This window comes from Chrysemys picta, chromosome 10 (genome assembly GCF_011386835.1).
Source record: "Chrysemys picta bellii isolate R12L10 chromosome 10, ASM1138683v2, whole genome shotgun sequence".
Classification (NCBI taxonomy): Eukaryota; Metazoa; Chordata; order Testudines; family Emydidae; genus Chrysemys; species Chrysemys picta.
In genome coordinates, this window is record NC_088800.1 from 48,675,190 (window position 1) to 48,698,493 (window position 23,304).

The window sequence follows — 23,304 nt, forward strand, 5'->3', positions numbered from 1 at the left end:
CGGTCACTGGTGGGGTAGTGGTGGTGGCTGCACCGAGGATGGAATGCAGTGCCTCGTAGAAACGGGATGTCTGGGGATGGGATCCGGAGCGTCCGTTTGCCTCTTTGGTCTTCTGGTAGCCTTGTCTCAGCTCCTTGATTTTCACGCGGCACTGCGTTGCATCCCGGCTGTATCCTCTCTCTGACATGTCTTTAGAGATCTTCTCGTAGATCTTTGCATTCCTTCTTTTGGATCGCAGCTCGGAAAGCACGGACTCATCGCCCCACACAGCGATGAGATCCAAGACTTCCCGATCAGTCCATGCTGGGGCCCTCTTTCTATTCACAGACTGCACGGCCATCACTGCTGGAGAGCTCTGCATCGTTGCCAGTGCTGCTGTGCTCGCCACGATGTCCAGACAGGAAATGAGATTCAAACTGGCCAGACAGGAAAAGGAATTCCAATTCAAATTTTCCCGGGGCTTTTCCTGTGTGGCTGGTCAGAGCATCCGAGCTCGCACTGCTGTCCAGAGCGTCAACAGAGTGGTGCACTGTGGGATAGCTCCCGGAGCTATTAGTGTCGATTTCCATCCACACCTAGCCTAATTCGACATGGCCATGTCGAATTTAGCGCTACTCCCCTCGTCGGGAGGAGTACAGAAGTCGAATTAAAGAGACCTCTATGTCGAACTAAATAGCATCGCAGTGTGGACGGGTGCAGCGTTAATTCGATGTAACGGTGCTAACTTCGACATAAACGCCTAGTGTAGACCAGGCCTTAGTGTGGGGCACTGATTATAGCTTTTATTTGCTATTTGTTACCAAAACAGATTTAATTTTATTTTTTATTTTTTTGGCTTTGCCCTGCTGCAGCCACAATTTTGTTTTTTTATTAAAAAACAACAATTTAAATTTTGTAACACATTAAGTTACCTTAAGGATTAAATGCTAAATACCAAAATTAAACAACACTAGTTTTTTTTGTTTGGCAAAAATATTTTTTGGTTTTATAACCCCAAAACAACATTAATTTATTTTAAACTTATAAAACAAAGATTGTACACACCAGTAGTGTTTTTTAGTAAATTTGACTAACTTTTTTATAGTCAATGATTTTACTTTTACAACCTTTTGCCTGGATTATTTACAGACATTCCCAAAGGAATGGCTGCAAAGAAATCAAGAATATTTATTTATTTATTTTTAACATTTGTACATAGTTTTACTGCTTAACTACAGAGTTAACTTTTTACTTTTTTTTTTTTTTTTACTTTTTTAAACTGCGGTTGCCTGCTTGTCTGGGCCCGATTTTTTTTTTTTTGGTTGCATTATTTTTTTTTATGGGCACAGGTTTTACTACCAATTTAGCAAGGAGGGTGGGCTTTTTGACTAACCCCCCCCTTTTATTTATTTATACACACCTATTTACATACACACATTACATTTAGATGCATTTTATTTAATAATAACCTTAATTTTTTATGTTCGGACTGAATACCATTTTTTTTTGAGGCGGTAACAACCCCTTAGCACCGGTGCATTATAAGAAAGGATAATAGCAGGGCTAGGGACAACGGGAAAGGAAGGAAGAACAATAGCAGGGCTAGGGACAACGGGAAAGGAAGGAAGAACAACAGCCTGAACAGCATGGTAAAACGGGGAAGTTACACTTACTGACTGTAGGAATAATCACTTTTTGTTGAATTAAGGAGGTAATTACAGGTAAAAAATTTTTTTGGTCTAGTTTGAGAGAGGGTTTTACTGCACTTTGGGAAGGGGTTTTGCTGGGTTTAAATGAATTTTAGCTGGTTGGGCAGATTCAATGTGCCCAACCAGGTTGGCATGATTAGCCCACAATAAGGGGGTGGAAGAGAACCTTAGCCAGCAGTTTCTGTTGCAACGAGGAAGGGCTGGGGTTGGTTTTCTTTTTTAGAGTGTTTTTTTGCAAAACTGCCAGGATCTTATTGTGAGTGGGATTAGGCATGTTTAGATACACACCATTTGGGGTACAGCAGATTATACAATTTAATTTACACAGCAAGTTTTTTTTTAAAAGGTTAACCGGTAAACAAGGACCGAGGGGGAAAACATAAATAGTTAAATAGAGGACCGACAGAAATGGTTAGAGATAAAGAGACGGGGTGGGGCACAAGAATGTTGCCCACCCCACCGCTTGTGGAGCGGCCAGGGCGATAGGGACATTTTTTTTTAATGGCCCATTTGTTTGCAATAGTGACACGCGCCATTATTGGGTCCCCGGGAAGATGGATGGTGGGGACCTTGGTTTGGCCTTTTTCCTTTCCTCCGCAATGGGCGGCTATTGCGGGGTTCCTGCATGTTTTGGAGCTAGAGGGTTATTAACTTAGTTTTAATGTGGCGGTGATAGTGTTGGGTTTTATTTAAATTTTTATTTTTACTTTGTTTACAGGTGCTAATTTTGGCCCAATTTGCTTTTTTTGGGCAGACTGTAAGAACTGCTTTTTACAGCCTGTTTTTAATTCTATTTATTGTGTTTTGGTTGTGGTCTGGGTTTTTTATGGGCCACCGGGCTGCCTGATAAAGGCGATTTAATGTTTTTCTGGGCAGTACTTTCTTTAAGAGTTGGTTTAAGTCTCCCAGGCAGGGTTATAACAGTGCATGACAGTTTTTATTTTTTTTTTGGAATTTAACAGGGTCTTTTTTTATTTTTGGAAAAATTTTAATTAAATTATACAATTTCGTGGGAGACCAAGGTGCATGCACAGACACCAAGGTTTCCTGACCCGAAGAGCCAATGCCCGGGAATTGGCACAAGGGGAACATATTTTTAGTACGGGGAGACACTGTTTGAGGGATACATATAAGGGCTTTTGATATTTTTTGCCCTTGGAGCCGGTGGGGGCTAGTTTTGTTTGGGCAGAACTGCAGGCTAGGATTATTTTTAGTGTACCAGTTTCACCTGTTTAAAAATTTACAGGTTGAGGGACCATAATTTGAGTACATGTACGCGGCAGGAGTGCCCTTTTTTGGCCTGGGAATCTGCATAGATTCCCCCTGCCCCCATTATGGATAGTTGGCAGACAATTACAACCCAGCTGACAGGCATCCTTAAAGGGCTAAATATAAAACACTTAACAGACAGGCTAGCACAATGGACAAAACGTACAACAAAACACACCACGTTTACCGTGTGCCCTTTTGCCCCCTGTTACCATTAGTCGGGGTGTAACTTTTAATTATTTTAGCATTTACACCAGAATGGTAGGACAGAAAGGTGAGGTCCCCGCACACCACCTTCCGACAAAGAGCACCGGCCCGTTTTTAAGAGAACGGCGTTGCCTACCCTTGTATTTCTGGGATGGTGGGCGGATTCCTGGGACTCCCCCTCTCTCCGAGCGGGGGAGGGAGCCCAAGACTCCAAGTGGGATAATTGGGGACAGGAACTTGGTCGCAAGGTCGGTTTAGGAAGGGGTCAGGGAAGAAAGACACTGGTTTTCGCACGCTTTTTTTCAGCACAGAGCACCAGCCCGTTTTTAAGAGAACGGAGTTGGTTACTTTGCTGCCTTTGAGTTGGCGGGCGGTTTTTCGGGGCTCCCCCTCTCTTTCAGCGGGGGAGGGAGCTTAAGGCTCCCAGGGGGAAACAAGGAAAAGGGACCCTGCAACCCACAGTTACTTACTATAAACACCGGCACACAACCCTAGCTGGGCCCTAGACCCCACCTACTGGTGGCTAGCAGCCCTTTTTGGCTTTTAGCCCCTACGGCTAGTTTTACGACATTTACCACCAACCTACCGCTGGCGGGAACTTTTGCTGGCCAACCTGAGGGCCACTCCGGGGGCACCAGAGTAATTGACCTTACTTATTTCCCCAGGGTTTATAGTGGCCCCTACCTCGGGGGGTTTCAGCCCCGAACCTATGACAGACACAAAATAACCAGAACAAGACAAAACAAAAGGGCGTTAGGCGTGTCTGTCAGCAAAAGGTTTAGATTCAGCGTGCAACTTACCCAACCCTGAGCCTACGGACAAATACTTCACCAGAAACCCATGATAGAGATTTTAAAAGGTCTTTTACCTTTTAGATGGGCCCTGGGTTTAGTGGGAGATTGCCTGCGGTTTTTCAGTCTGGAGGAGTTTTTTGTGGATCCCAGACGAGCCCCCAAATTGTTGTGGAAAATTGACCACACGGTTTATTTTGGATTAGACAATTTGAGGCTTCTTTATTGATTAATTAAACATGCATGCATGGGGGAGTTAGCCAAGGCAGCCGAACCCCCCTGATGGATAAAATACAAGAGCCTATATAGGATAAAACCACAAAATTACATATACTTTCTTAACATTTTACATTTATATAAGGGATAAAGCGAAGCAAGCTTTTTCTGTTTTTTTAATAGTTTTGCCCTTTGCGGTTTCTTGCTTTGCCCCCTGACAGCTATTAATTACAAACTGTTACTTTCGTTTTTTTAGTTTTTGTTTACCCTTTTCCTTTTACCTTCCCCCTTCCCTCCAGGTTACATATACAGTTTACCTGACCCTACATACAGTTTACTTGACCAAAGTTTAGGCCTTAGACCATTTTTCCTCCAGAGTGGCTATCACATGGAAGGAGGGGGTAAATCCTTGACACATTTTTCTTGTGTTTTAACCAGTGGCAAAGCTTGCAGAGCACCCAAGTGTTCTGAAGTAAGAAGGTGTTTTAGATGCACTGACCCTTTCCGGGATGCGTGCACAACTCCCACTGGGGAAGCGGGGTTGCAAATGTGAGCTTTAAAGGTAACAGCAAGCAGCCGGTGCTATAGTGGACAGTGGCTAGGGTTGCTAGATGTCCAGTTTTCAACCAGAACACCCGGTTGAAAAGAGACCCTGGCGGCTCTGATCAGCACTGCTGACTGGGCTATTAAAAGTCCAGTCAACAGGGCTAAGGCAGACTCCCTGCCTGCCCTGGCTCTGTGCAGCTCCTGGAAGCCGCTGGCATGTCCCTGCAGCCCCTAGGCAGAGGGGTGATCAGGGAAGCTGTGGACGCGGACAGTGCACAGAGCCCCCTAGGGGTCAGACATGGCGGCTGCTTCTGGGAGCCACACAGAGCGAGGGCATACAGGGAACCTGCCTTAGCCCCACTGTGCCGCCTCCTAAAAGCATCCTAAGGTAAGCGCTTCTGGGCCGGAACCTGTACCCCCACCCAATCCCCTGCCCCACATTGAAACCCCCTCCCTCACCCTAACTCCCTCCCAGAGTCTGCACCCCAATCCCCCAGCCTGCACTCCCTCCTGCATCCCAACCCCCTGCCTCAGCCCTGAGCCCCCTCCACCACTCCAAATCCTTCATTCCTGGCCCTGTTGGCATCACTAGGCATAGCTACCAGGTAACTCGGGGGGGTGGAAGGCCATAAGTGCCGATGAAACCCCCCTGCTCTGGGTCTAAGTGAGCCACAGTAACTCCATCTTGTGAACTTTAACCAGCCTCCATGCTAACAGCCTAAATGCTGAAGCAGAATATGAATAACGGTCAGCTTTTTTTAGCAGACAGCTGCAGTTTCGCTCACACTAGCAGAAGCAATAGTGATAGGGGGGGGAAAGGGGAGAGAGAAGCCTACTACGTCTTAGCTTGCAAGGCCAAAGATAAACATGCGGACGAGAACTTTTCTAACATGCCACAATGTAATGCCTGCTGTAACTGCTGTCGGGAAGGGAGGGGTAAAGGGGGAAACAGAACAAAGGCTTGCACACAAACAGCTTGGAATATAAAATGGGAAACTTGCTTGTATTTGCTGCGCTTTTGATTTGAGACATGCTGGTCTCCTGAGTGCCTTTTCGAGATCTCGAATAAATTTGGTTTGCTTCTCCACCCTGATGTGTCTATTGGTGCGATGCACACCGGGCAACGAACCCTGTTGCCCCCCTCAGGCCCTCTGGGCCGGTAACAGTTTTGGCGCCCAACGTGGGGCTCGAGGTTGAAATTTAGCCTTGCCCGGATCCCTCCTGGTGGCCGACGGATTATGGTGACGACTGACGCCCAGCGCGCACCGGTGACTTCATCGGGGGCCTCAGCGGAGACGTGGTGTGATCGACCCCGGAGGGCACAATGGTGCAACGCGCTCGGACAGTGGAGAAGCAGTTGTGGGCGACGGTGAGGAACCGGACCCTTGGATAAGGTAGAAACAGTCCAGTGGGGACTTTACCTGTTTTGACCTGGGGACGCCCAGTGTCTCCCTAGAGTATGGGGCAGGGTCAGAGTACAGCCGGCGGGGCACAGTGTACGCCCTTAGAATGCATTCTAGCAAATTGGGATGTGTTTGGGTCAGATTCGATGCTTAGGAGTAAATTAAAAAGGTTCTGTACAGTTGACTGGCCTCAATATCAGCTAGAGTGCCAGGAAAGGTGGCCACCGGAAGGATCACTTAATTACAACACAATCCTTCAGTTACTTTTGTTTTGTCAGCGAACTGGTAAATGGAATGAACATCTCTATGCGTATACGTTTATGATGTTAAGAAATAGGCCTGATATTTTGCACAAGTGCCATTTGACTCCGACAAACTCGGTAGTACCTGCTGCTAATCCCCAGAATCCTCCCATAGTTGTAATGGCAGAATTGGTATCCCCTTCGGCTCCAACACCCCCACAGGCTCCAGAGAGTGCCCCCTCGGTGGGATTGTATCCGTTGATTACTGAGAATGTGGTAGCCCGTCCAGGAACACAGGATCGTGCAGCCCAGATTGTGCCAGTGTATTCTCATGTTCCCTTTAACCCAGTGCACCTAGCTGCCTTTAAGGCAGAAGCAGGGGAATTCTCAACGAATCCAATCAAGTTTATTTCAATCTTTGAAGGGTGTCTAGCTAGCCATAAGCCTGACTGGGTTGATTGCAATATACTTATGAGAACCTTGTTGTCTGAGGTGGAGCGGAATCAGGTTATAGCTAAGGCTAAGGAGGAGGCACAGAGAAGGCATTTAAGGTTTAAAAAGGAAAGCTATTGGACGCCAGAGGTTGTACCGAGTGGAATCCTCAAAAGTGGGTGTGCTTGTCCTGGTTTGTTGCTTCAAAGCTCTGTATAGAAGTTATTTTACTGAAAGGGTGTATAATGGCAATGTGTATGTGTTCATTGTTGGGAAAAGGTGTATGAGTGAAGAGTGGAAGGTTCCTTTGTAGGTTAAAAGAAGCCAAGAAAGGGAGAAGGAAAAAGAACAGAACGAGTTAACTGGAAAATAGCAAGCTCAGTCATGCTGGCCCCATCCAAGGAAATTGTTCACATCTAAGACTTGGCTGAAAACCAAGAAAAGGGGGGCAGTATACCCATTTCTCGGTCCTAGATTTAAAAGACTATTTTTTCACGATTCCAGTCGACACCCAATCTCAGGAGATATTCTCCTTCGAGTGGGAGGACAACAGAAGGGTTAAAAAGCAGCTTTGCTGGACGGTATTGGCTCAGGGATTTAAAAATTCCCTCACTCTGTTCGGCCAGGCTCTGGCCAGAGACTTGGAGGAGTGGAATAATTCAGACAGAGTCCTCCTCCTGTAATACGTAGATGACTTGCTAATTGCTGCTGTGGGTCTAATCCCTTGTCTCAAAGCCACTGTGAGCCTCCTGAACTTTGTTGGACTCCGAGGATATCGGATAGCTCGGAGCAAGGTTCAAATTGCTCTCTCAGAAGTACAGTATCTGGGATTTCACATAAGGCAGGGAGAGAGGCAGCTCTCAAATGAAAGAAAGGAGGCTATCTGCCAAGTTCCTATCCCAAGCAACCGTAAACGGCTCAGGGCATTTTTGGGCATGGCAGGCTTTTGCATAATATGGATCCCGGAGTATGGACTGTGGGCTAAACCTCTGTATGAATGTGTTAAGGGAGCAGATCATGACCCCTTTCACTGGTCCTCAGAAGCGGACAGGGCATTTAAAATCTTGAAAAGGAAGTTGATGGAAGCCCCAGCCCTGGGTCTGCCGGATCTCTCTAAGCCGTTCCAGCTGTATGTGCATGAAAGAAAAGGGGTGGCCCTGGGAGTGCTTACTCAGTTATTAGGCACCTGGAAACATCCTGTGGCATATTTCTCTAAACAACTGGATCAAGTTGCAAAGGGGTGGCCAGCATGCTTGCGGATGGTCGCAGCCACTGCCCTAGTGCTTGTGGAAGCTGAAAAACTGACACTGGGAGGAACTGTGCAAGTGTATATTCCCCATATGGTCCAAGCCCTGCTGAACAGTAAGGGTGGTCTCTGGCTCACCCAGGCTGGGGTTGCTCGGTACCAGGCGAAACTGTTAGAGAACCCTGAAGTTACCCTGCAAACCTGTCCCTCTCTTAATCCAGCTATCCTGCTACCAGAAACAGAAAAGCAGGAACATGACTGTCTGGAAATCATAGATGCCCAATACTCCAGCCGCCCAGATTTAAAAGATCAACTACTCCCAAATGCTGACTTGGAATGGTATACCGATGGCAGTAGTGCCATTGTGGATGGGCAAAGGAGGGCGGGTTATGCTATTGTGACCCTTCATGATACCGTGGAATCTGAGAGTTTACCTGCTGGGACATCTGCCCAGCTTGCTGAACTAGTGGCCCTGACTCGTGCACTCGAGCTGGCAAAAGACAAACGGGTCAATATCTTTACTGATTCAAAGTATGCTTTTGGGGTATTGCATGCTCACGCTGATCTGTGGAAGCAAAGAGGGATGCTAACAGCCCAAGGCTCCCCGGTTAAGCATGGGTCTCAAATTCTCCAGCTGTTAGAAGCGGTACAACTCCCCTCAGCAATAGCAGTGGTGCATTGCAGAGCCCATCAAAAGGAAGATCAAGATGTAACTAAGGACAATGCCAGAGCAGACAGGGAAGCCAAGCGTGCTGCTACCCTGAAATCACCAACAGAGGCGAATGCCCAAATGCATGCCCTCATCCCATCAGTAGGTGAGTTTGCAGCTCCTCAGTACTCCCATGATGACAGAAACCTGGCTGACAGGCTCGGTCTCCAGGAAAAGGAGGGATGGCTTTATTCCACAGAGGGAAAAATCCTCCTGCCCAAGGGCCTGATCCGACCAGTGTTGCAGAAACTGCATCAAACCACCCACGCAGGCAGAGAGGCTCTTACCCAGCTTATGAATAAATATTTTCTAACCTCTGGACTTAAACCCCTAGCATCACAGGTACAGGCTGAATGTTTAATCTGCCAAAAGAACAACCCTCGACCAGGAGTAGCAGTGCTGCCAGCCACCCTGGAACCTACCCCAGGCCCAGGATTGGTGTGGCAAATAGACTTTACTGAGTTTCCCCGGACCCAAGGGTACAGGTACCACCTCGTCTTGGTGGATCAATTCAGCGGATGGCTCGAAGCCTTCCCATGTCATAACAACACTGCCAAAATGGTGGATCTTAAGTTTGTCAAGGAGATTATTCCTCGCTTCGGACTCCCCCAGTGGATGGAATCTGACAACGGAACACACTTCACATCTCAAGTTGTTCAAAAGATATCAAGTGCCTTGCAAATCCCCTGGAAGCTCCACACACCACGGCGACCACAAGCCAGTGGAGTAGTGGAACGCACAAATCAGACACTCAAGCGACACCTCTCAAAGGTCTGTCAGGAGGCCTCTCTTAGGTGGCCTGATGCTTTGCCCCTTGTGTTACTCTGCATTCGTGCTCTCCCCAAGGGCAGGTTAGGGCTTAGTCCCTTTGAAATTATGTTTGGAAGAGCATGGCCTCTGAACGGTACACCGGTTCCGGCAGGAGAGTGGGAAATGGGGTGTGGTTTCTTGTCTCAGTACATGTGCTCTCCGTCTGCTGTTCTTTCTTCTCTTCACAGATACACCAAAGATTCACAGCCTCTTCTGCTGGATGCCCCTGTCCACTCCTTACAGCCTGGTGACTCCGTTCTCGTTCGGACCTGGAAGGACGAGCCTCTCCAAGAGAAGTGGAAGGGACCCCACACTATCTTGCTGGTCTCCCACACGGCAGCAAAGGTCGAAAGGCACAAGAACTGGATTCATCACTCTCGACTGAAAGCAATACCCACTCCTGAACAGTGGACTGTCCAGCCTGCAGAGAAGACTGCCAGCGACGATTTGGGACTTAAGCTGTTATTCAAAAGACAGTAGGGATAGCTGGGAATGCCTGGTGATCTCTCTGAACAGCCACAGCGCACTCCCCGCGAAAACCCTGAGCATTGGTTCTATCTATTCACAGAAGGCCGACCTAGCCTATAGTCCTGGTCCTTTTATTTTTTTGATTTGTTTGGTGTCAATAATTTTTATCTTCTGGGCATTTGGGTTGTTGTAATCACAATATGGGTTCAGGTTTAGGGTCTCTCACAACATTCCTTCTTGTCACAGAAGCAATCCTTCTGTTACCTACTGTTTCACCCACATCGCATGCAGGATGGGGAGCCATCCCTGCAGATATGGCTACCAATACCTATGAGGCCCTGAAAATAGCCTTTGCCCGTGAGTTCAATCTCTCCCACTGTTGGATATGTGCCCAGACTTCCCACCATTCGGCTGGATTGCCCTGGAGAGTAGTTCCCCAAAATTGGTCAGACTTTTGTCAAAGGTGGATGGTTACCAGCAGCAGCACCTCTGACAATTTAAGTTTGTGATCTAACTGTACTGCGGAAGCTCCTTATGGCCTACCCAATGGCTCTTGGAATTCCCACTATAGTAGCACTCTTAAGCCCCAGCCCATTCGTCTACCTCTCCACCCACTGGTCTCATATGTTTTCAGCAAGCCAGTACAAGTAATCATACCTGATTTGCCGGCATTAGTACATGTAGATTTTATATTGGTCCTGGTATGAATCTCACTGTTCCTGTACTAAATGCCACTGGTTGGCAAACCGGCACTGCATTTTTTGCCCTTTCCCCACAAGCCACCCTACGGGACCTACAAGGTAACAATTGAAAGGCTAGTTATGGTGAAGCATTCTGGGTCTGTGGTAATAGTGCCTATAAATGGCTTCCTCATGGTTGGCATGGTAGCTGTTACAAAGGCTATCTCGCTCCTCCCCTCCGTGTTCTCACCCAGGCTCCCTCAGGTCACCCCAGGTACTATCGGTCCTTGAGAGCTACCATTGAACCCATCGGAGAGGAAGACAGGTTTGGGATGATATTCCTCCCTACTTATGGGGTGGGACGGCTAACCCAACTCTACAGGAGACTTTCTAAATTTCTCACCCAGTTTGCCAATAATACCCTGGCCATAGAAAAAGGCATAAGCTCCGAGCTGTACCAGCTTTGATTGCTGGCTCTGCAAAACCGCCAGGCCCTAGATTATGTGTTAGCCTCACGGGGCGGGGTCTGCGCCCTTATTGGAGAAGAATGTTGTACCTATGTCCCAGAGTTTTCACAGAATATTAACAAGCACATCTTGTCAGCCGAATTGGCCTTGAACCAGTGGAAGGCCCAGGAAGGGGAACCCACTATTTTTGATTCCCTTTGGGGTTGGTTACCTAGTCTAGGAGGACTAGGGGAAGGCATTATTCGCCTCTTGCTCACAGGTGTTGTGATATGTTTTGTTCTTTTTCTTTTGCTCGCTTGCTGTAAAGTGCTCATACATAAGATTTGTACCTCACATTCCCCAGAAGTTCCTTTATACCCTCTCACTGATGATCCCAATTGCATGGAGCTTAATCACATTTTATCTTTAGAGTATGAGAAAACTCTGCCAAAGGTTTGTTGAGTGTTCTCAAAGGAGGGAATTGTTGGTGTCACTAGGCATAGCTACCAGGTAACTGTGCGTCCTCATTCCCTCCAGTCCCGCGGCCCGTGCGCGTTCCCTGCCCAGGCGGTATCGCCCATGCGCCCAGCCCTAGCCCGGTCAGCACGCGCCCGCTCCCTCCACTGGCTGCCACCATGATCTGCTTGGTGCTTACTGTGTTCGCCAACATCTTCCAGAGCAGTGAGTGCCCCGTCCCAGGGTGGGGAGCTGTCTGGGGGATGCCCCCTCCTGGGGCAGGAGGAGGAGAAGGGTGGCAGTTCAGGGGTTGTCCCCCAGCAGGCAAGGGGAATGGGGGGTCAGGGGATATCCTTCACCAGCAAGGGGAGGAGGATTGTCGAGCAGATGCCCCCTCAGGCAGGGAGAGGACACAGACGGGGGGCACTAATACCTCCCTTCCTCACCCTTTGCCTCCCCTGACTCAGCTCCTTCCACTTTCACAGCTCTTCCCCCATTTACTCCCACGGAGCGGAAGTGGGGGAGGGCTTGGCACAGAGGTGGCTGTTTGGGGCAAGGTGCCTGCTCTGCTGATGAGACACTGAGAGCACTACTGAGAGCAGAGTGGTACCCGACCCTGCTTTGTGGCAGTGAATTTCACTGCAGCTGGTTCACTCTGAATAAAGCTTGTAATCAGGCTCAGGGAGGGAACAAAGAGGCCCCATAGGAGTTTATTTTACAAGTGGGGAAACTGAGGTACGGAGAAGGGAAGGGAGTCTCCCAAGGTCTCATAGTCATCCCTTAGCAAGGCAGGAAATAGAATCTGTCCCTCTTGACTCCTTTCTCTAATTCTGAGCCCACACAGTGCCTGCCTCTGTGATCTATGACAGGGGTGGCCAAACTTACTGATCCTCCTAGCTGCATACAACAATCTTCAGAAGTACAAGAGCCTGACGGGGCTCTGGGCTTTAGCTCCATGGGAGGCACCTGTTGTGGCTCAGGGCTTTAGCCCTGCTCCTGCTGAAGCCATGAGGCCTGGCCAGTGTGCCTGGTGGGGCTGAAGCCCTGAGACTTCCCTCCCCACCCCATTGGGCAGAAGCCCCTATCCCACCATCCCACTGCAAGGCAGAGGTCCTGAGCTCTTCCCCCCACCCCCAATCTGGTAGGTGGAAAAGGGGGGGGAAATGTAGGGCGCTCCGTGAGCTGCACTTTTAACGGTAAAAGACCTGCATGTGGCTCACGAGCCACACTTTTGCCACCCCTGATCCATGCTCTGGAGACTGTCCGGTTTGGCCAATGTACATGGCAGAGGGGCATTGCTGGCACATGATGGCATATATCACATTGGTAGATGTGCAGGTGAACGAGCCCCTGATTATCGGGGATACTGTTCCTGATAGCTTGTAGTCCATCTTTGTGTGGAATATTGGTGTAGAGGGCTTCTACATCCATAGTGGCCAGGATGGTGTTTTCTGGAAGATCACCGATGGATTGTAGTTTCCTCAAAGATGGACTACAAGCTATCAGGAACAGTATCCCCGATAATGTCACAGCTAATCTGGTGGCTGAACTTTGTGACTTTGTCCTCACCCACAACTATTTCACATTTGGGGACAATATATACCTTCAAGTCAGTGGCACTGCTATGGGTACCCGCATGGCCCCACAGTATGCCAACATTTTTATGGCTGACTTAGAACAACGCTTCCTTAGCTCTCGTCCCCTAACGCCCCTACTCTACTTGCGCTACATTGATGACATCTTCATCATCTGGACCCATGGAAAAGAAGCCCTTGAGGAATTCCACCATGATTTCAATAATTTCCATCCCACCATCAACCTCAGCCTAGATCAATCCACACAAGCGGTCCATTTCCTGGACACTACTGTGCTAATAAGCGATGGTCACATAAATACCACCCTATACCGGAAACCTACTGACTGTTACACTTACCTACATGCCTCCAGCTTCCATCCAGGACACACCACACAATCCATTGTCTACAGCCAAGCTCTAAGATATAACCGCATTTACTCCAAATCCCTCAGATAGAGACAAGCACCTACACGATCTCTATCAAGCATTCTTAAAACTACAATACCCACCTGCTGAAGTGAAAAAACAGATTGACAGAGCCAGACGAGTACCCAGAAGTCACCTCCTACAAGATAGGCCCAACAAAGAAAAGAACAGAACACCACTAGCTGTCACCTTCAGCCCCCAACTAAAACCTCTCCAGCGCATCATCAGAGATCTACAACTTATCCTGAAAGATGATCCTTTACTCTCACAGATCTTGGGAGACAGACCTGTCCTCACTTACAGACAACCCCCCAACCTAAAGCAAATACTCACCAGCAACCACACATCACTGAACAAAAACACTAACCCAGGAACCTATCCTTGTAACAAAGCCCGATGCCAACTCTGTCCACATATCTATTCAAGTGACATCATCATGGGACCTAATCACATCAGCCATACCATCAAAAACTTCAAAAACAGACTCCAACGGGAGACTGCTGAGCTGGAATTGATATGCAAACTAGATACAATCAACTCAGGATTGAATAAGGACTGGGAATGGCTGAGCCATTACAAACATTGAATCTATCTCCCCTTGTAAGTATTCTCACACTTCTTATCAAACTGTCTGTACTGGGCTAGCTTGATTATCACTTCAAAAAAAAATTTTTCTCTTACTTAATTGGCCTCTCAGAGTTGGTAAGACAACTCCCACCTGTTCATGCTCTCTGTATGTGTGTGTGTATATATATCTCCTCAATATATGTTCCACTCTATATGCATCCGAAGAAGTGGGCAGTAGCCCACGAAAGCTTATGCTCTAATAAATGTGTTAGTCTCTGAGGTGCCACAAGTACTCCTGTTCTTTTTGCGGATACAGACTAACACGGCTGCTACTCTGAAACCTGTTTAAAAAAATGATTCAGTCAGATCCCCTGATTATTTTCACAAGCCTTTTAGTTTAGATTTAAATTCAGATCGCTTGAGGAGGCCTATGGTAGCTTGATTTCAAATTCAAATATCAAGCAATATTAGGGCTGGAAAACTCCCAGACTTGTTACATGCTCACTCAGATTACATAGCATAATGTTTTGTCCAGTTTTTGAAACCCAGAGTAAGTCTGTCTGTGATGGTGGATTTCTTGAATTTAAAAGGCCATGCATTCAGTGGCTTTTATTTTTGTTTCTTTAATTAAGGGGAGTGGATTTATTAAAATATGTGGGACTTGATTAGGATGCAATAAATGCTGATAAATGTAACAGGTGCTGACTCTTCTCTGTGTTCAGTCCAAGAAGGATTGGAACTGGAGCAGGAAAGCTCACCGCTGGGTATCAGGACAAGTGGACCCAGATTCTATAGGAGCAAAGGAACTAAAATCTAATGCAAGTCTGTGGTTGGATATCGCTCTCTGTAGCCACCAGGGCTTTCCCAGTCCACCTCAGGAGGATGTCCTCTCCACCCCTCAGCTCCACCCCCCCCTACCCACCAGACTGCCTGCTACCCCTTGCAAAGGATTACATGGTTGGAAACAACTCCTTCCCAGAGTTCCCTGTCTTTGCCATGGGGAAAGAGGTTCTCTCCATTGCTCTAACTTCCAGAGTCCCTACTGTATGTGTGCCACTAACCCCCAGAGCACTCCTGTCTCATTCCAGTATTGGACTGTCTCTATCTCACAGTGGGAAAGGGGCTGTCTGCAAACATCTGACTTTTGTCTCCTCCAACCTTTGCCATATATGAAACCAGTTTTACAATCCAAACTGATGGTAAGCTATGCCCCATTCCTATTTGAGTCCCTACCTTAGCAGCATCTGCCTCTTCCCTTATCTCTGGTTTTATTTTTTAATTCCTTGATCCTGGTTGTAGTGACCCCTCTGACCCTGAACGCATGCTGAGGTTTGCTCTAGCCCTAAGTGTTCCTCCTCCTCCTCATCTGCTTTCCGCTTGCACTGGAGTAAATGAGCGCACCTTCCTAGCCATCAAGCCAGATGGGGTGCAGCGGCATCTCATAGGGGAGATCATCAGGCGCTTTGAAAAGAAGGGCTTCAAACTGGTGGGAATGAAACTCATGCAGGTGAGAGGAGCTGGCAGAGCAAGGGCTGTCCTGGCACCCTTTAAAGGTCCAGTCCATGCCTCACTCTGTGTATGCTCTGTCTTGGGGCTTTAGACTTTTGCAGCAGGGACCTGCTTGCACCCTGCTTGCTGATGTGCTTTGTAAATAATACCTAGTTTTTATATAGCATTTTTTATCAGTAAATCTCAAATCTTGCATAGGTCAGTATCCTGATCCCCATTTTACATATGAGGAAACTGAAGCACAGAGAGGGGAAGTTACTTGCCAAAGGCAGTGGTTCTCAACTTATTACACATTGTGGGCCGCATATGCAGCCCACGATGTGTTACCTGGGCTACAGGGGCCGGGTGGCAGGGCAGCACCCCTGCCATATGCGGCCCACCGGCTGCCCACCCCAGAGCTTGGAGGGCGTGCTGGCAGCCCCAGACCTTGTGGGGTGGGCCGGCTGCCCCGGACCCGTGCTGCACGGCTGCCCTGGACCCCGGACCCGTGTTACGCGGCTGCCCTGGACCCCGGACCCGTGCTGCGCGGCTGTCCTGGACCCCTGGTGCCTGACCCTGCGGGGCTGGCCGGCAGTCCCAATCCTGGACTCCCACCATGCGGGGCGGGCCAGGAACCTGGCAGACCCCTGCATGCAGGTCAGCCCTTAGCACCCAGCTGAGCTGGGACGCAGCTGTGTGCTAACTGGGCTGCGGGTTGAGAACAGCTGGCCTAAGGTCACCCAGCCAGCCAGAGGCAGTGCTGGCAATAGAATCCATAGAAGCAAAGAACTGTGGGGCTGGAAGAGACCTCAAGAGGTCATCTAGTTTAGCCCCCTGCTCTGGGGCAGGATTAAGTATGCCTGCCACCTGAGTCACACTCTATTGCTCTATCCACTAGGCCACGAATAACAAAGTTCAGAAACGCCTGGTATCAGAGCTGCTCCACTAGATGGAGACAGGAAATGAAAGGAAAGCTCCCTAGTTCTGTCTCCGTGCAGGTAGCCAGTCCAGCTAGGGTGATTTAATTTGGATCTTTTTCTGGCCACCACCATTCAGGGTCAAGTTTTCCAAAGCACTTTAGTCTTATTTTCAAAAGTGATTTAGGCACCTAAATCTCATTGACAGTCAATGGGAGTTGAGCTCCTAAGTCTCATTTCCAAAAGCAACTTGAAGCACTTGGGATCCAAAATCATTTAGTCACCTTTGCGAATTTACTGTCTTCCTTTTTTTTTTTTTTTGGAGTACCCTGCCCCAATCTGTCTTATGCAATGGACTGTCATATAGGCTGTTCCACTGTAACTCTGTTTTGCAGCATTTGTTATGGACCTATGAAAATGGACCTGTAATGGAAACTTATTTTTTCATCGTCAGTGTAATAGACTCTTGCTGTTATCTAAAGGACTGCATTGCAGATAGCCTGTTCTGAACAGAGCCCAAATTCTGCCCCTGTTGATTAACTGAATCCCGAAAGGTACTGTGAGGCTATACACAGAAAATGAGTGAGAACTGAACTGAAGGAAGAAAATGGGATTCCCCAGATGAGGAATGAACACTGATCCATATTCACCTGGCAGTTGTTCCTTCCTGATGAGCTTGATTTCCTCCTCCCAGCTGCACTGCAGAATTCAGGAATCCAGCCCTCAGAGCAGGGAAGGGTACCTAAACGCCACTTCCAAAGTGGACTCTTCTGTCCACCAGAACAGCCATTATAAGCCATTTTAGGACAGTCCCATTCTATAAAAGCAAACTAGATCATGTGCTGTGTTTGTGCCCAGGCCTCGGAAGACTTGCTGAAGGAGCATTATATAGCCCTCCGTGATTGCCCCTTCTACAGCCACCTGGTGGAGTACATGAGATCGGGTCCTATTGTAGCCATGGTGAGTACTGGCCAGGGGCCCCTTTCATTCCCTGAAACCGATATCAAATGCAAGTGCAATTAGCATTGAACTTGAGGCCATTCGATCTTCCTTTCATACCCTTCTGCCAGATCCTCTGGCTGAAGTGTTACATTGTTGCATGTAAAAGTGAAACCTGTGCACGTCTTTATTTTATTCAAACAGATAATCATAGGCTTTCTTGCGGCAGATTCTGCCCTGACTTACCTCCAGGCGTACTCATACGAGGTGGTGGAGTTAGCTAGAGGGTGCTTAGGGCAGGATTTGGCCTTGCTGCTCAGCAAGCTGCGGAAGCTGACTCTTGCTGTGCTGTCTTGTAGGTCTGGCAGGGGCTGGATGTGGTAAAGACGGCTTATGCAATGATTGGAGAAACTAACCCTGCCGATTCCAGACCCGGCACCATCCAAGGGGACTTCTGCATTGAAGTCAGCAAGTGAGAGCCTTGGGTTTGTTTTTGCTGGGGAATCCTCTGTGTCCCTGTTGCAGGTGGGAGGAGGCTTCTTCTGCATTCTGCTCCATGTCCCAGTTACTCTCCCCCTGACTGAGGGGGAAGATGGGGGAGAGCCTTTGGAGTCAGCTCTCAATGCTCCTGTCAAAGGATCACTTGTGAGCGATGAGCACACCTTATTCTGCCTGGCTCCCAACCTAGGCAGCAAGAGAACAAAGCCCAGATCGTCTGTGGCAGGGTGGGATTCTCCATCTTGTGTAAAGTAGCCAATTTTGTGCAGCATTTTAGGGATTTTTACCCTAATGGTATGGCCAGTTTGGAGTTAAACCTGAGATCTCCTTGTTTGGGGCCAAAACTAATAACACCATGTTGAACCATAACTTTCTGGTGCCCCCTTGAGGAGAGGGTAGGCACCACTCATCTCAGCAGTCCCTCCCTGGACCACAGCATTGCTGTGGGGTCATCCCAGAGTCCAGTCCTCTGACTGTGCTGTTTAGGAGTGGGGTGGTTGGGAGGCTACATAAAGTAGCCTCACTTCAGTCCCTGGAAAAATCATGGAGCAGGTCCTCAAGGAATCAATTTTGAAGCACTTTGAGGAGAGGAAAGTGATCAGGAACAGTCAGCATGGATTCACCAAGGACAAGTCATGCCTCACTAACCTAATTGCTTTCTATGATGAGATAACTGGGTCTGTGGATGAGGGGAAAGCAGTGGATGTGTTATTACTTGACTTTAGCAAAGCTTTTGATACAGTCTCCCACAGTATTCTTGCCAACAAGTTAAAAAAGTATGGGCTGGATGAATGGACTATAAGGTGGATAGAAAGCTGGCTAGATTGTCAGGCTCAATGGGTGGTGATCAATGGCTCCATGTCTAGTTGGCAGCTGATATCAAGCGGAGTGCCCCAAGGGTCGGTCCTGGGACCGGTTTTGTTCAATATCTTCATTAATGATCTGGAGGATGGCATGGATTGCACCCTCAGCAAGTTTGCAGATGACACTAAACTGGGAGGAGTGGTAGATACGTTGGAGGGTAGGGATAGGATGCAGAAGGACCGAGACAAATTGGAGGATTGGGCCAAAAGAAATCTGATGAGGTTCAACAAGGACAAGTGCAGAGTCCTGCACTTAGGACGTAAGAATCCCATGCACTGCTACAGACTGGGGACCGAGTGGCTAGGCAGCAGTGGATCTAGGGGTTACAGTGGACGAGAAGCTGGATATGAGTCAACAGTGTGCCCTTGTTGCCAAGAAGGCTAACGGTCTTTTGGGCTGTATAAATAGGAGTATTGCCAGCAGATCGAGGGATGTGATCATTCCCCTCTATTCAGCATTGATGAGGCCTCATCTGGAGTACTCTGTTCAGTTTTGGGCCCCACACTACAAGAAGGATGTGGAAAAATTGGAAAGAGTCCAGCGGAAGGCAACAAAAATGATTAGGGGCTGGAGCACGTGATTTATGAGGAGAGGCTGAGGGAACTGGGATTATTTAGTCTGCAGAAGAGAAAAATGAAGGAGGATTTGATAGCTGTTTCAACTACCTGAAAGTGGGTTCCAAAGAGGATGGATCTAGACTATTCTCAGTGGTACCAGATGATAGAACAAGGCATAATGGTCTCAAGTTGCAGTGAAGGAGGTTTAGGTTGGATATTAGGAAAAACTTTTTCACTAGGAGGGTGGTGAAGCACTGGAATGGGTTACCTAGGGAGGTGGTGGAATCTCCTTCCTTAGAGGTTTTTAAGGTCAGGCTTGACAAAGCCCTGGCTGTGATGATTTAGTTGGGTTTAGGTCCTGCTTTGAGCAGGGGGTTGGACTAAGTGACCTCCTGAGGTCCCTTCCAACCCTGATATTCTATGATTCTATAAAATAAAAAAGTCAGGATGCTGCCGCATCTCACAAAAGACAGAGTCCAGAGCCTTCCGAAAGCAAAAGGAGAAGAGGGCCTCACAGCAACTCCTGCTTCCTCAGCCTGGGGAGCTCTGAGTTCCAGCCCTTCTTTCTGAGTGCCACCCAAACTGAACAGGGACCCTGCCTCTCTCCAGGCTTGACAAGCCTCACTGGTGTGGTGCATTGGGGTGGGGCTGATTGTCCCCCAGGGAGCTCTTTAACCCCTTCTTGACTGAGACGCATCTGCCACTTCACACTTCCATAGCAATTTTTATCTTAAGTATGCTGTACGGGCACTCAACTGATCCTCACAACACCCTACTGAGGGAGAGAAGAATAATCTCCTTTTTACACGTGGGGACACTGAGGCAGGGAGAGTGCATGGACCCGCCCAAGGCCACAAAGGGAATCTGTGTCAGAGCCAGGATTAGATGTTGGGAGTATCTGGCTCCCAGTCCTGTGCTCAGACCATGCCCATCTCTTGTGGCATAATACTTTGCATAGTACGTTTGGCCATGAAGAGCACTATGCTTAAACTGCCTCTTTGGTCTCAGGATGAGCCGTGGAGAAGAGCAGAGTTTATGCTCTTTCTTGCTGCTTTATGCTTTTTTCTATTAAAACAAAAAAGTGAGGGGTGTTCTGCTTGGCTTTTACCATATAACTATCATATAGCTTCTTGAAGCTCCCAGAGCCATGGTGGGGAGCACTCCCAGCTATTAACTGAAGTGGTGGTAATGCTCAGTGTAATAGATGAGCTGTCTCCTAGCCCTTAGTCAGGCATATGAGTTAGTTAGGTGTTAAAAGACAAGCAAGAGTCCTGAATAGTCTGAGGCCCTGGCTACACTAGGGGTTTCCATCAATGAAGCCTCACCAATTGGCTGAAATCAGGGCTAATTCTCAGTGTAGCCAACGCCTAAATGAAGCTCACATCCCTCCTTATATAGGTTTCATTTCCTTGGCATCTGATGTCAAACTTACCAGTTCTCCATAGAGTCTTCCAGGGGAAAAACAGGGGTCAGAAGACTTGAATTTCTAATGTAAAAACAAGCAGCACTACATATAAAAAAGGCACTTTCAGCCCTTCATGAAGCCAGAGCAGCAGCTGTTACTGTAGATTAGAAGAGATTATACTGTATAAAAAATATGGAGTACTCTAAGAAAATCAGAAGATGGGTTAGCTGTAGGCACTGTTGTTGCTTTGGTGACATGATTTAGGGGAGGGGACTGGTGGGAACTGGCAGCTCCCACATGCCACCAGGGCCGCCGAGAGCGGGTTCGGGCCCCTGTGAAAAAAAATTTTGGGGCCCCCCCCAGCAAGGGTGGACCGACTAAACAGGGCCAACGAGAGGTGGGGAAAGCCGGGCCCCAGGCCCCCTTCTGGACCGCCGGGCCCCCGTAATTTGTATCGGCTTCCCCCCCCTCTTATCAGCCCTGCATGCCACAGAATAACTGGCATGTCCTGCCCACAGCCAGAAGCTGCATGGCTCTGGGGTAGGGCTCTGAGGAATGGGAAGGAACATGAGGATTGTTCAGGTAGGAATGCAACAAGATGACACTTGTTCAGCAAACTTTATTATTTTAGCCAAGATGAAATTACTTCTGGCTCTAGTTCCCTGTTGTGTCTGACTTGGAGAGTACTCATTCTCCTTCTCCACAGGAATGTGATTCATGGCAGCGACTCAATCGAGAGTGCCCGGCGGGAGATTTCGCTCTGGTTCCACACAGACAAGCTGACCTGCTGGGCGGACAGCACTGAGCACTGGATCTATGAGTAATAAGAATGGTCTGGGGGAAGGGTATCTTGCTGACGCTCAGGCACAGTACGAACCCATCCATTTCCATTTCTCCTTCTCTGGAGTCACACTGGACTCTCTGATAGTGTGTTTTTTTCATAGGGTGTTTCTATCTAGAGGTGGGTGGAGGGGTAGTGGGAAGTCTTTTGTGCTCTGGTAACTGACTAAATCGCAGCTCTCTGGGATAGTAGCTACTTGGTGCTGCTGGTCTGGTTCTGTCGCTGCTCTGCAGCATCCTAAAATCCCAAGGGGTTCAAGGTGACCTGCAAAGGAAAGAAAAATGGGCTTGTGCCTTTGGCATCTTTATAATGTATAGAAAAGACCTGAAAATTACATTAGAATTTTAGGCCCTGTCTACTATTGAAGACTCTCTGGTGATTGGAGAACTATTGATATGATGACATCACAAGCAGTAAGAGAGTGAAAGTTGAGCAATTTGAAGATTTTGATTAGAAGGAACCCATTGGATGATCTTGTCTGACCTTCTGCATAACACGGACCAGGAAACCTCACCCAGTAATTCTTGCATCAAGCCCATAATTTTTGGTTGAGCTGGAGCATATCCAATCTTGATTTAAAGATCATTGTTCCAATGGTTAATTACTCTTGCTGTTAAAAATGCGTACCTTATTTTCAGTCTCAAACTGTGCACCTACACTGGATCTTGTTATGCCTGTGAGATAAGACTGCTCTACTATCAGAAATATCTCTGGGCAGATACTTAGTGGTGGTGATCAAGTCACCTCTTCATAAGTGAAATAGATTGTGCTTCTTCAATCTTTCACTGTAAGGTGGGTTTTCAAGCCCTCAAATCTGTCTTGTTGCACCCTTCCAAACCCTTTCCAATTTTCCAACATCCTTCATGAGTTGTGGCACCAGAATTGGACACAGTATTCTAGTAGTGGTCTTACTAATCCCACATACAGAGGTAATATTACCTTCCTAGTAAATAGTCCCATTTATACAGCCAGGGAGCATTCTAGCTCATAGGAACTGCAGACTGGATCAACGACTGGTCCATCTACTCTAGTATCCTATCTCTGACAGGGGCCAAAACAAGTTGCTTTAGAGGATGGTGTAAGAACCCTTTCGTAGGCAGATGTGGGATAATATGCCCCCACATTGTGTCATAGAATCATAGAAGATTAGGGTTGGAAGAGACCTCAGGAGGTCATCTAGTCCAACCCCCTGCTCAAAGCAGGACCAACACCAACTAAATCATCCCAGCCAGGGCTTTGTCAAGCCGGGCCTTAAAAACCTCTAAGGATGGAGATTCTACTACCTCCCTAGATAACCCATTCCAGTGCTTCACCACCCTCTTAGTGAAATAGTGTTTCCTAATATCCAACCTAGATCTCCCCAACTGCAACTTGAGACCGTTGCTCCTTTTTCTGTCATCTGCCACCACTGAGAACAGCTGAGCTCCATCCTCTTTGGAACCCCCTTTCAGGTAGTTGGAGACTGCTATCAAATCCCCTCTCACTGTTCTCCTCTGCAGCCTAAACAAGCCCAGTTCCCTCAGCCTCTCCTTGTAAGTCATGTGCCCCAACCCCCTGATCATTTTCATTGCCCTCCACCGGACTCTCTCCAATTTGTCCACATCCTTTCTGTAGTGG

General features: G+C 48.0%; 1 protein-coding gene across 2 annotated transcripts; it reads left to right on the plus strand.

Moving 5' to 3' along the window:
• Positions 1 to 1,353: 1,353 nt before the first annotated feature.
• NME3 (NME/NM23 nucleoside diphosphate kinase 3) lies at positions 1,354 to 22,305 on the plus strand. Of its 2 annotated transcripts, none has more exons than XM_005294372.3 (5): positions 1,354 to 11,830; positions 15,551 to 15,685; positions 17,442 to 17,543; positions 17,882 to 17,994; positions 21,553 to 22,305. In XM_005294372.3, the coding sequence occupies exons 1-5, from the start codon at positions 11,789 to 11,791 to the stop codon at positions 21,668 to 21,670; spliced, it is 510 nt and encodes a 169-aa protein (XP_005294429.1). In that variant the 5' UTR covers positions 1,354 to 11,788; the 3' UTR covers positions 21,671 to 22,305. The 2 variants fall into 2 exon arrangements, with proteins under 2 accessions (XP_005294429.1, XP_008172166.1); XM_008173944.4 differs by having other exon boundaries at positions 11,667 to 11,841; positions 15,562 to 15,685.
• The last annotated feature ends 999 nt before the right edge of the window (positions 22,306 to 23,304 follow it).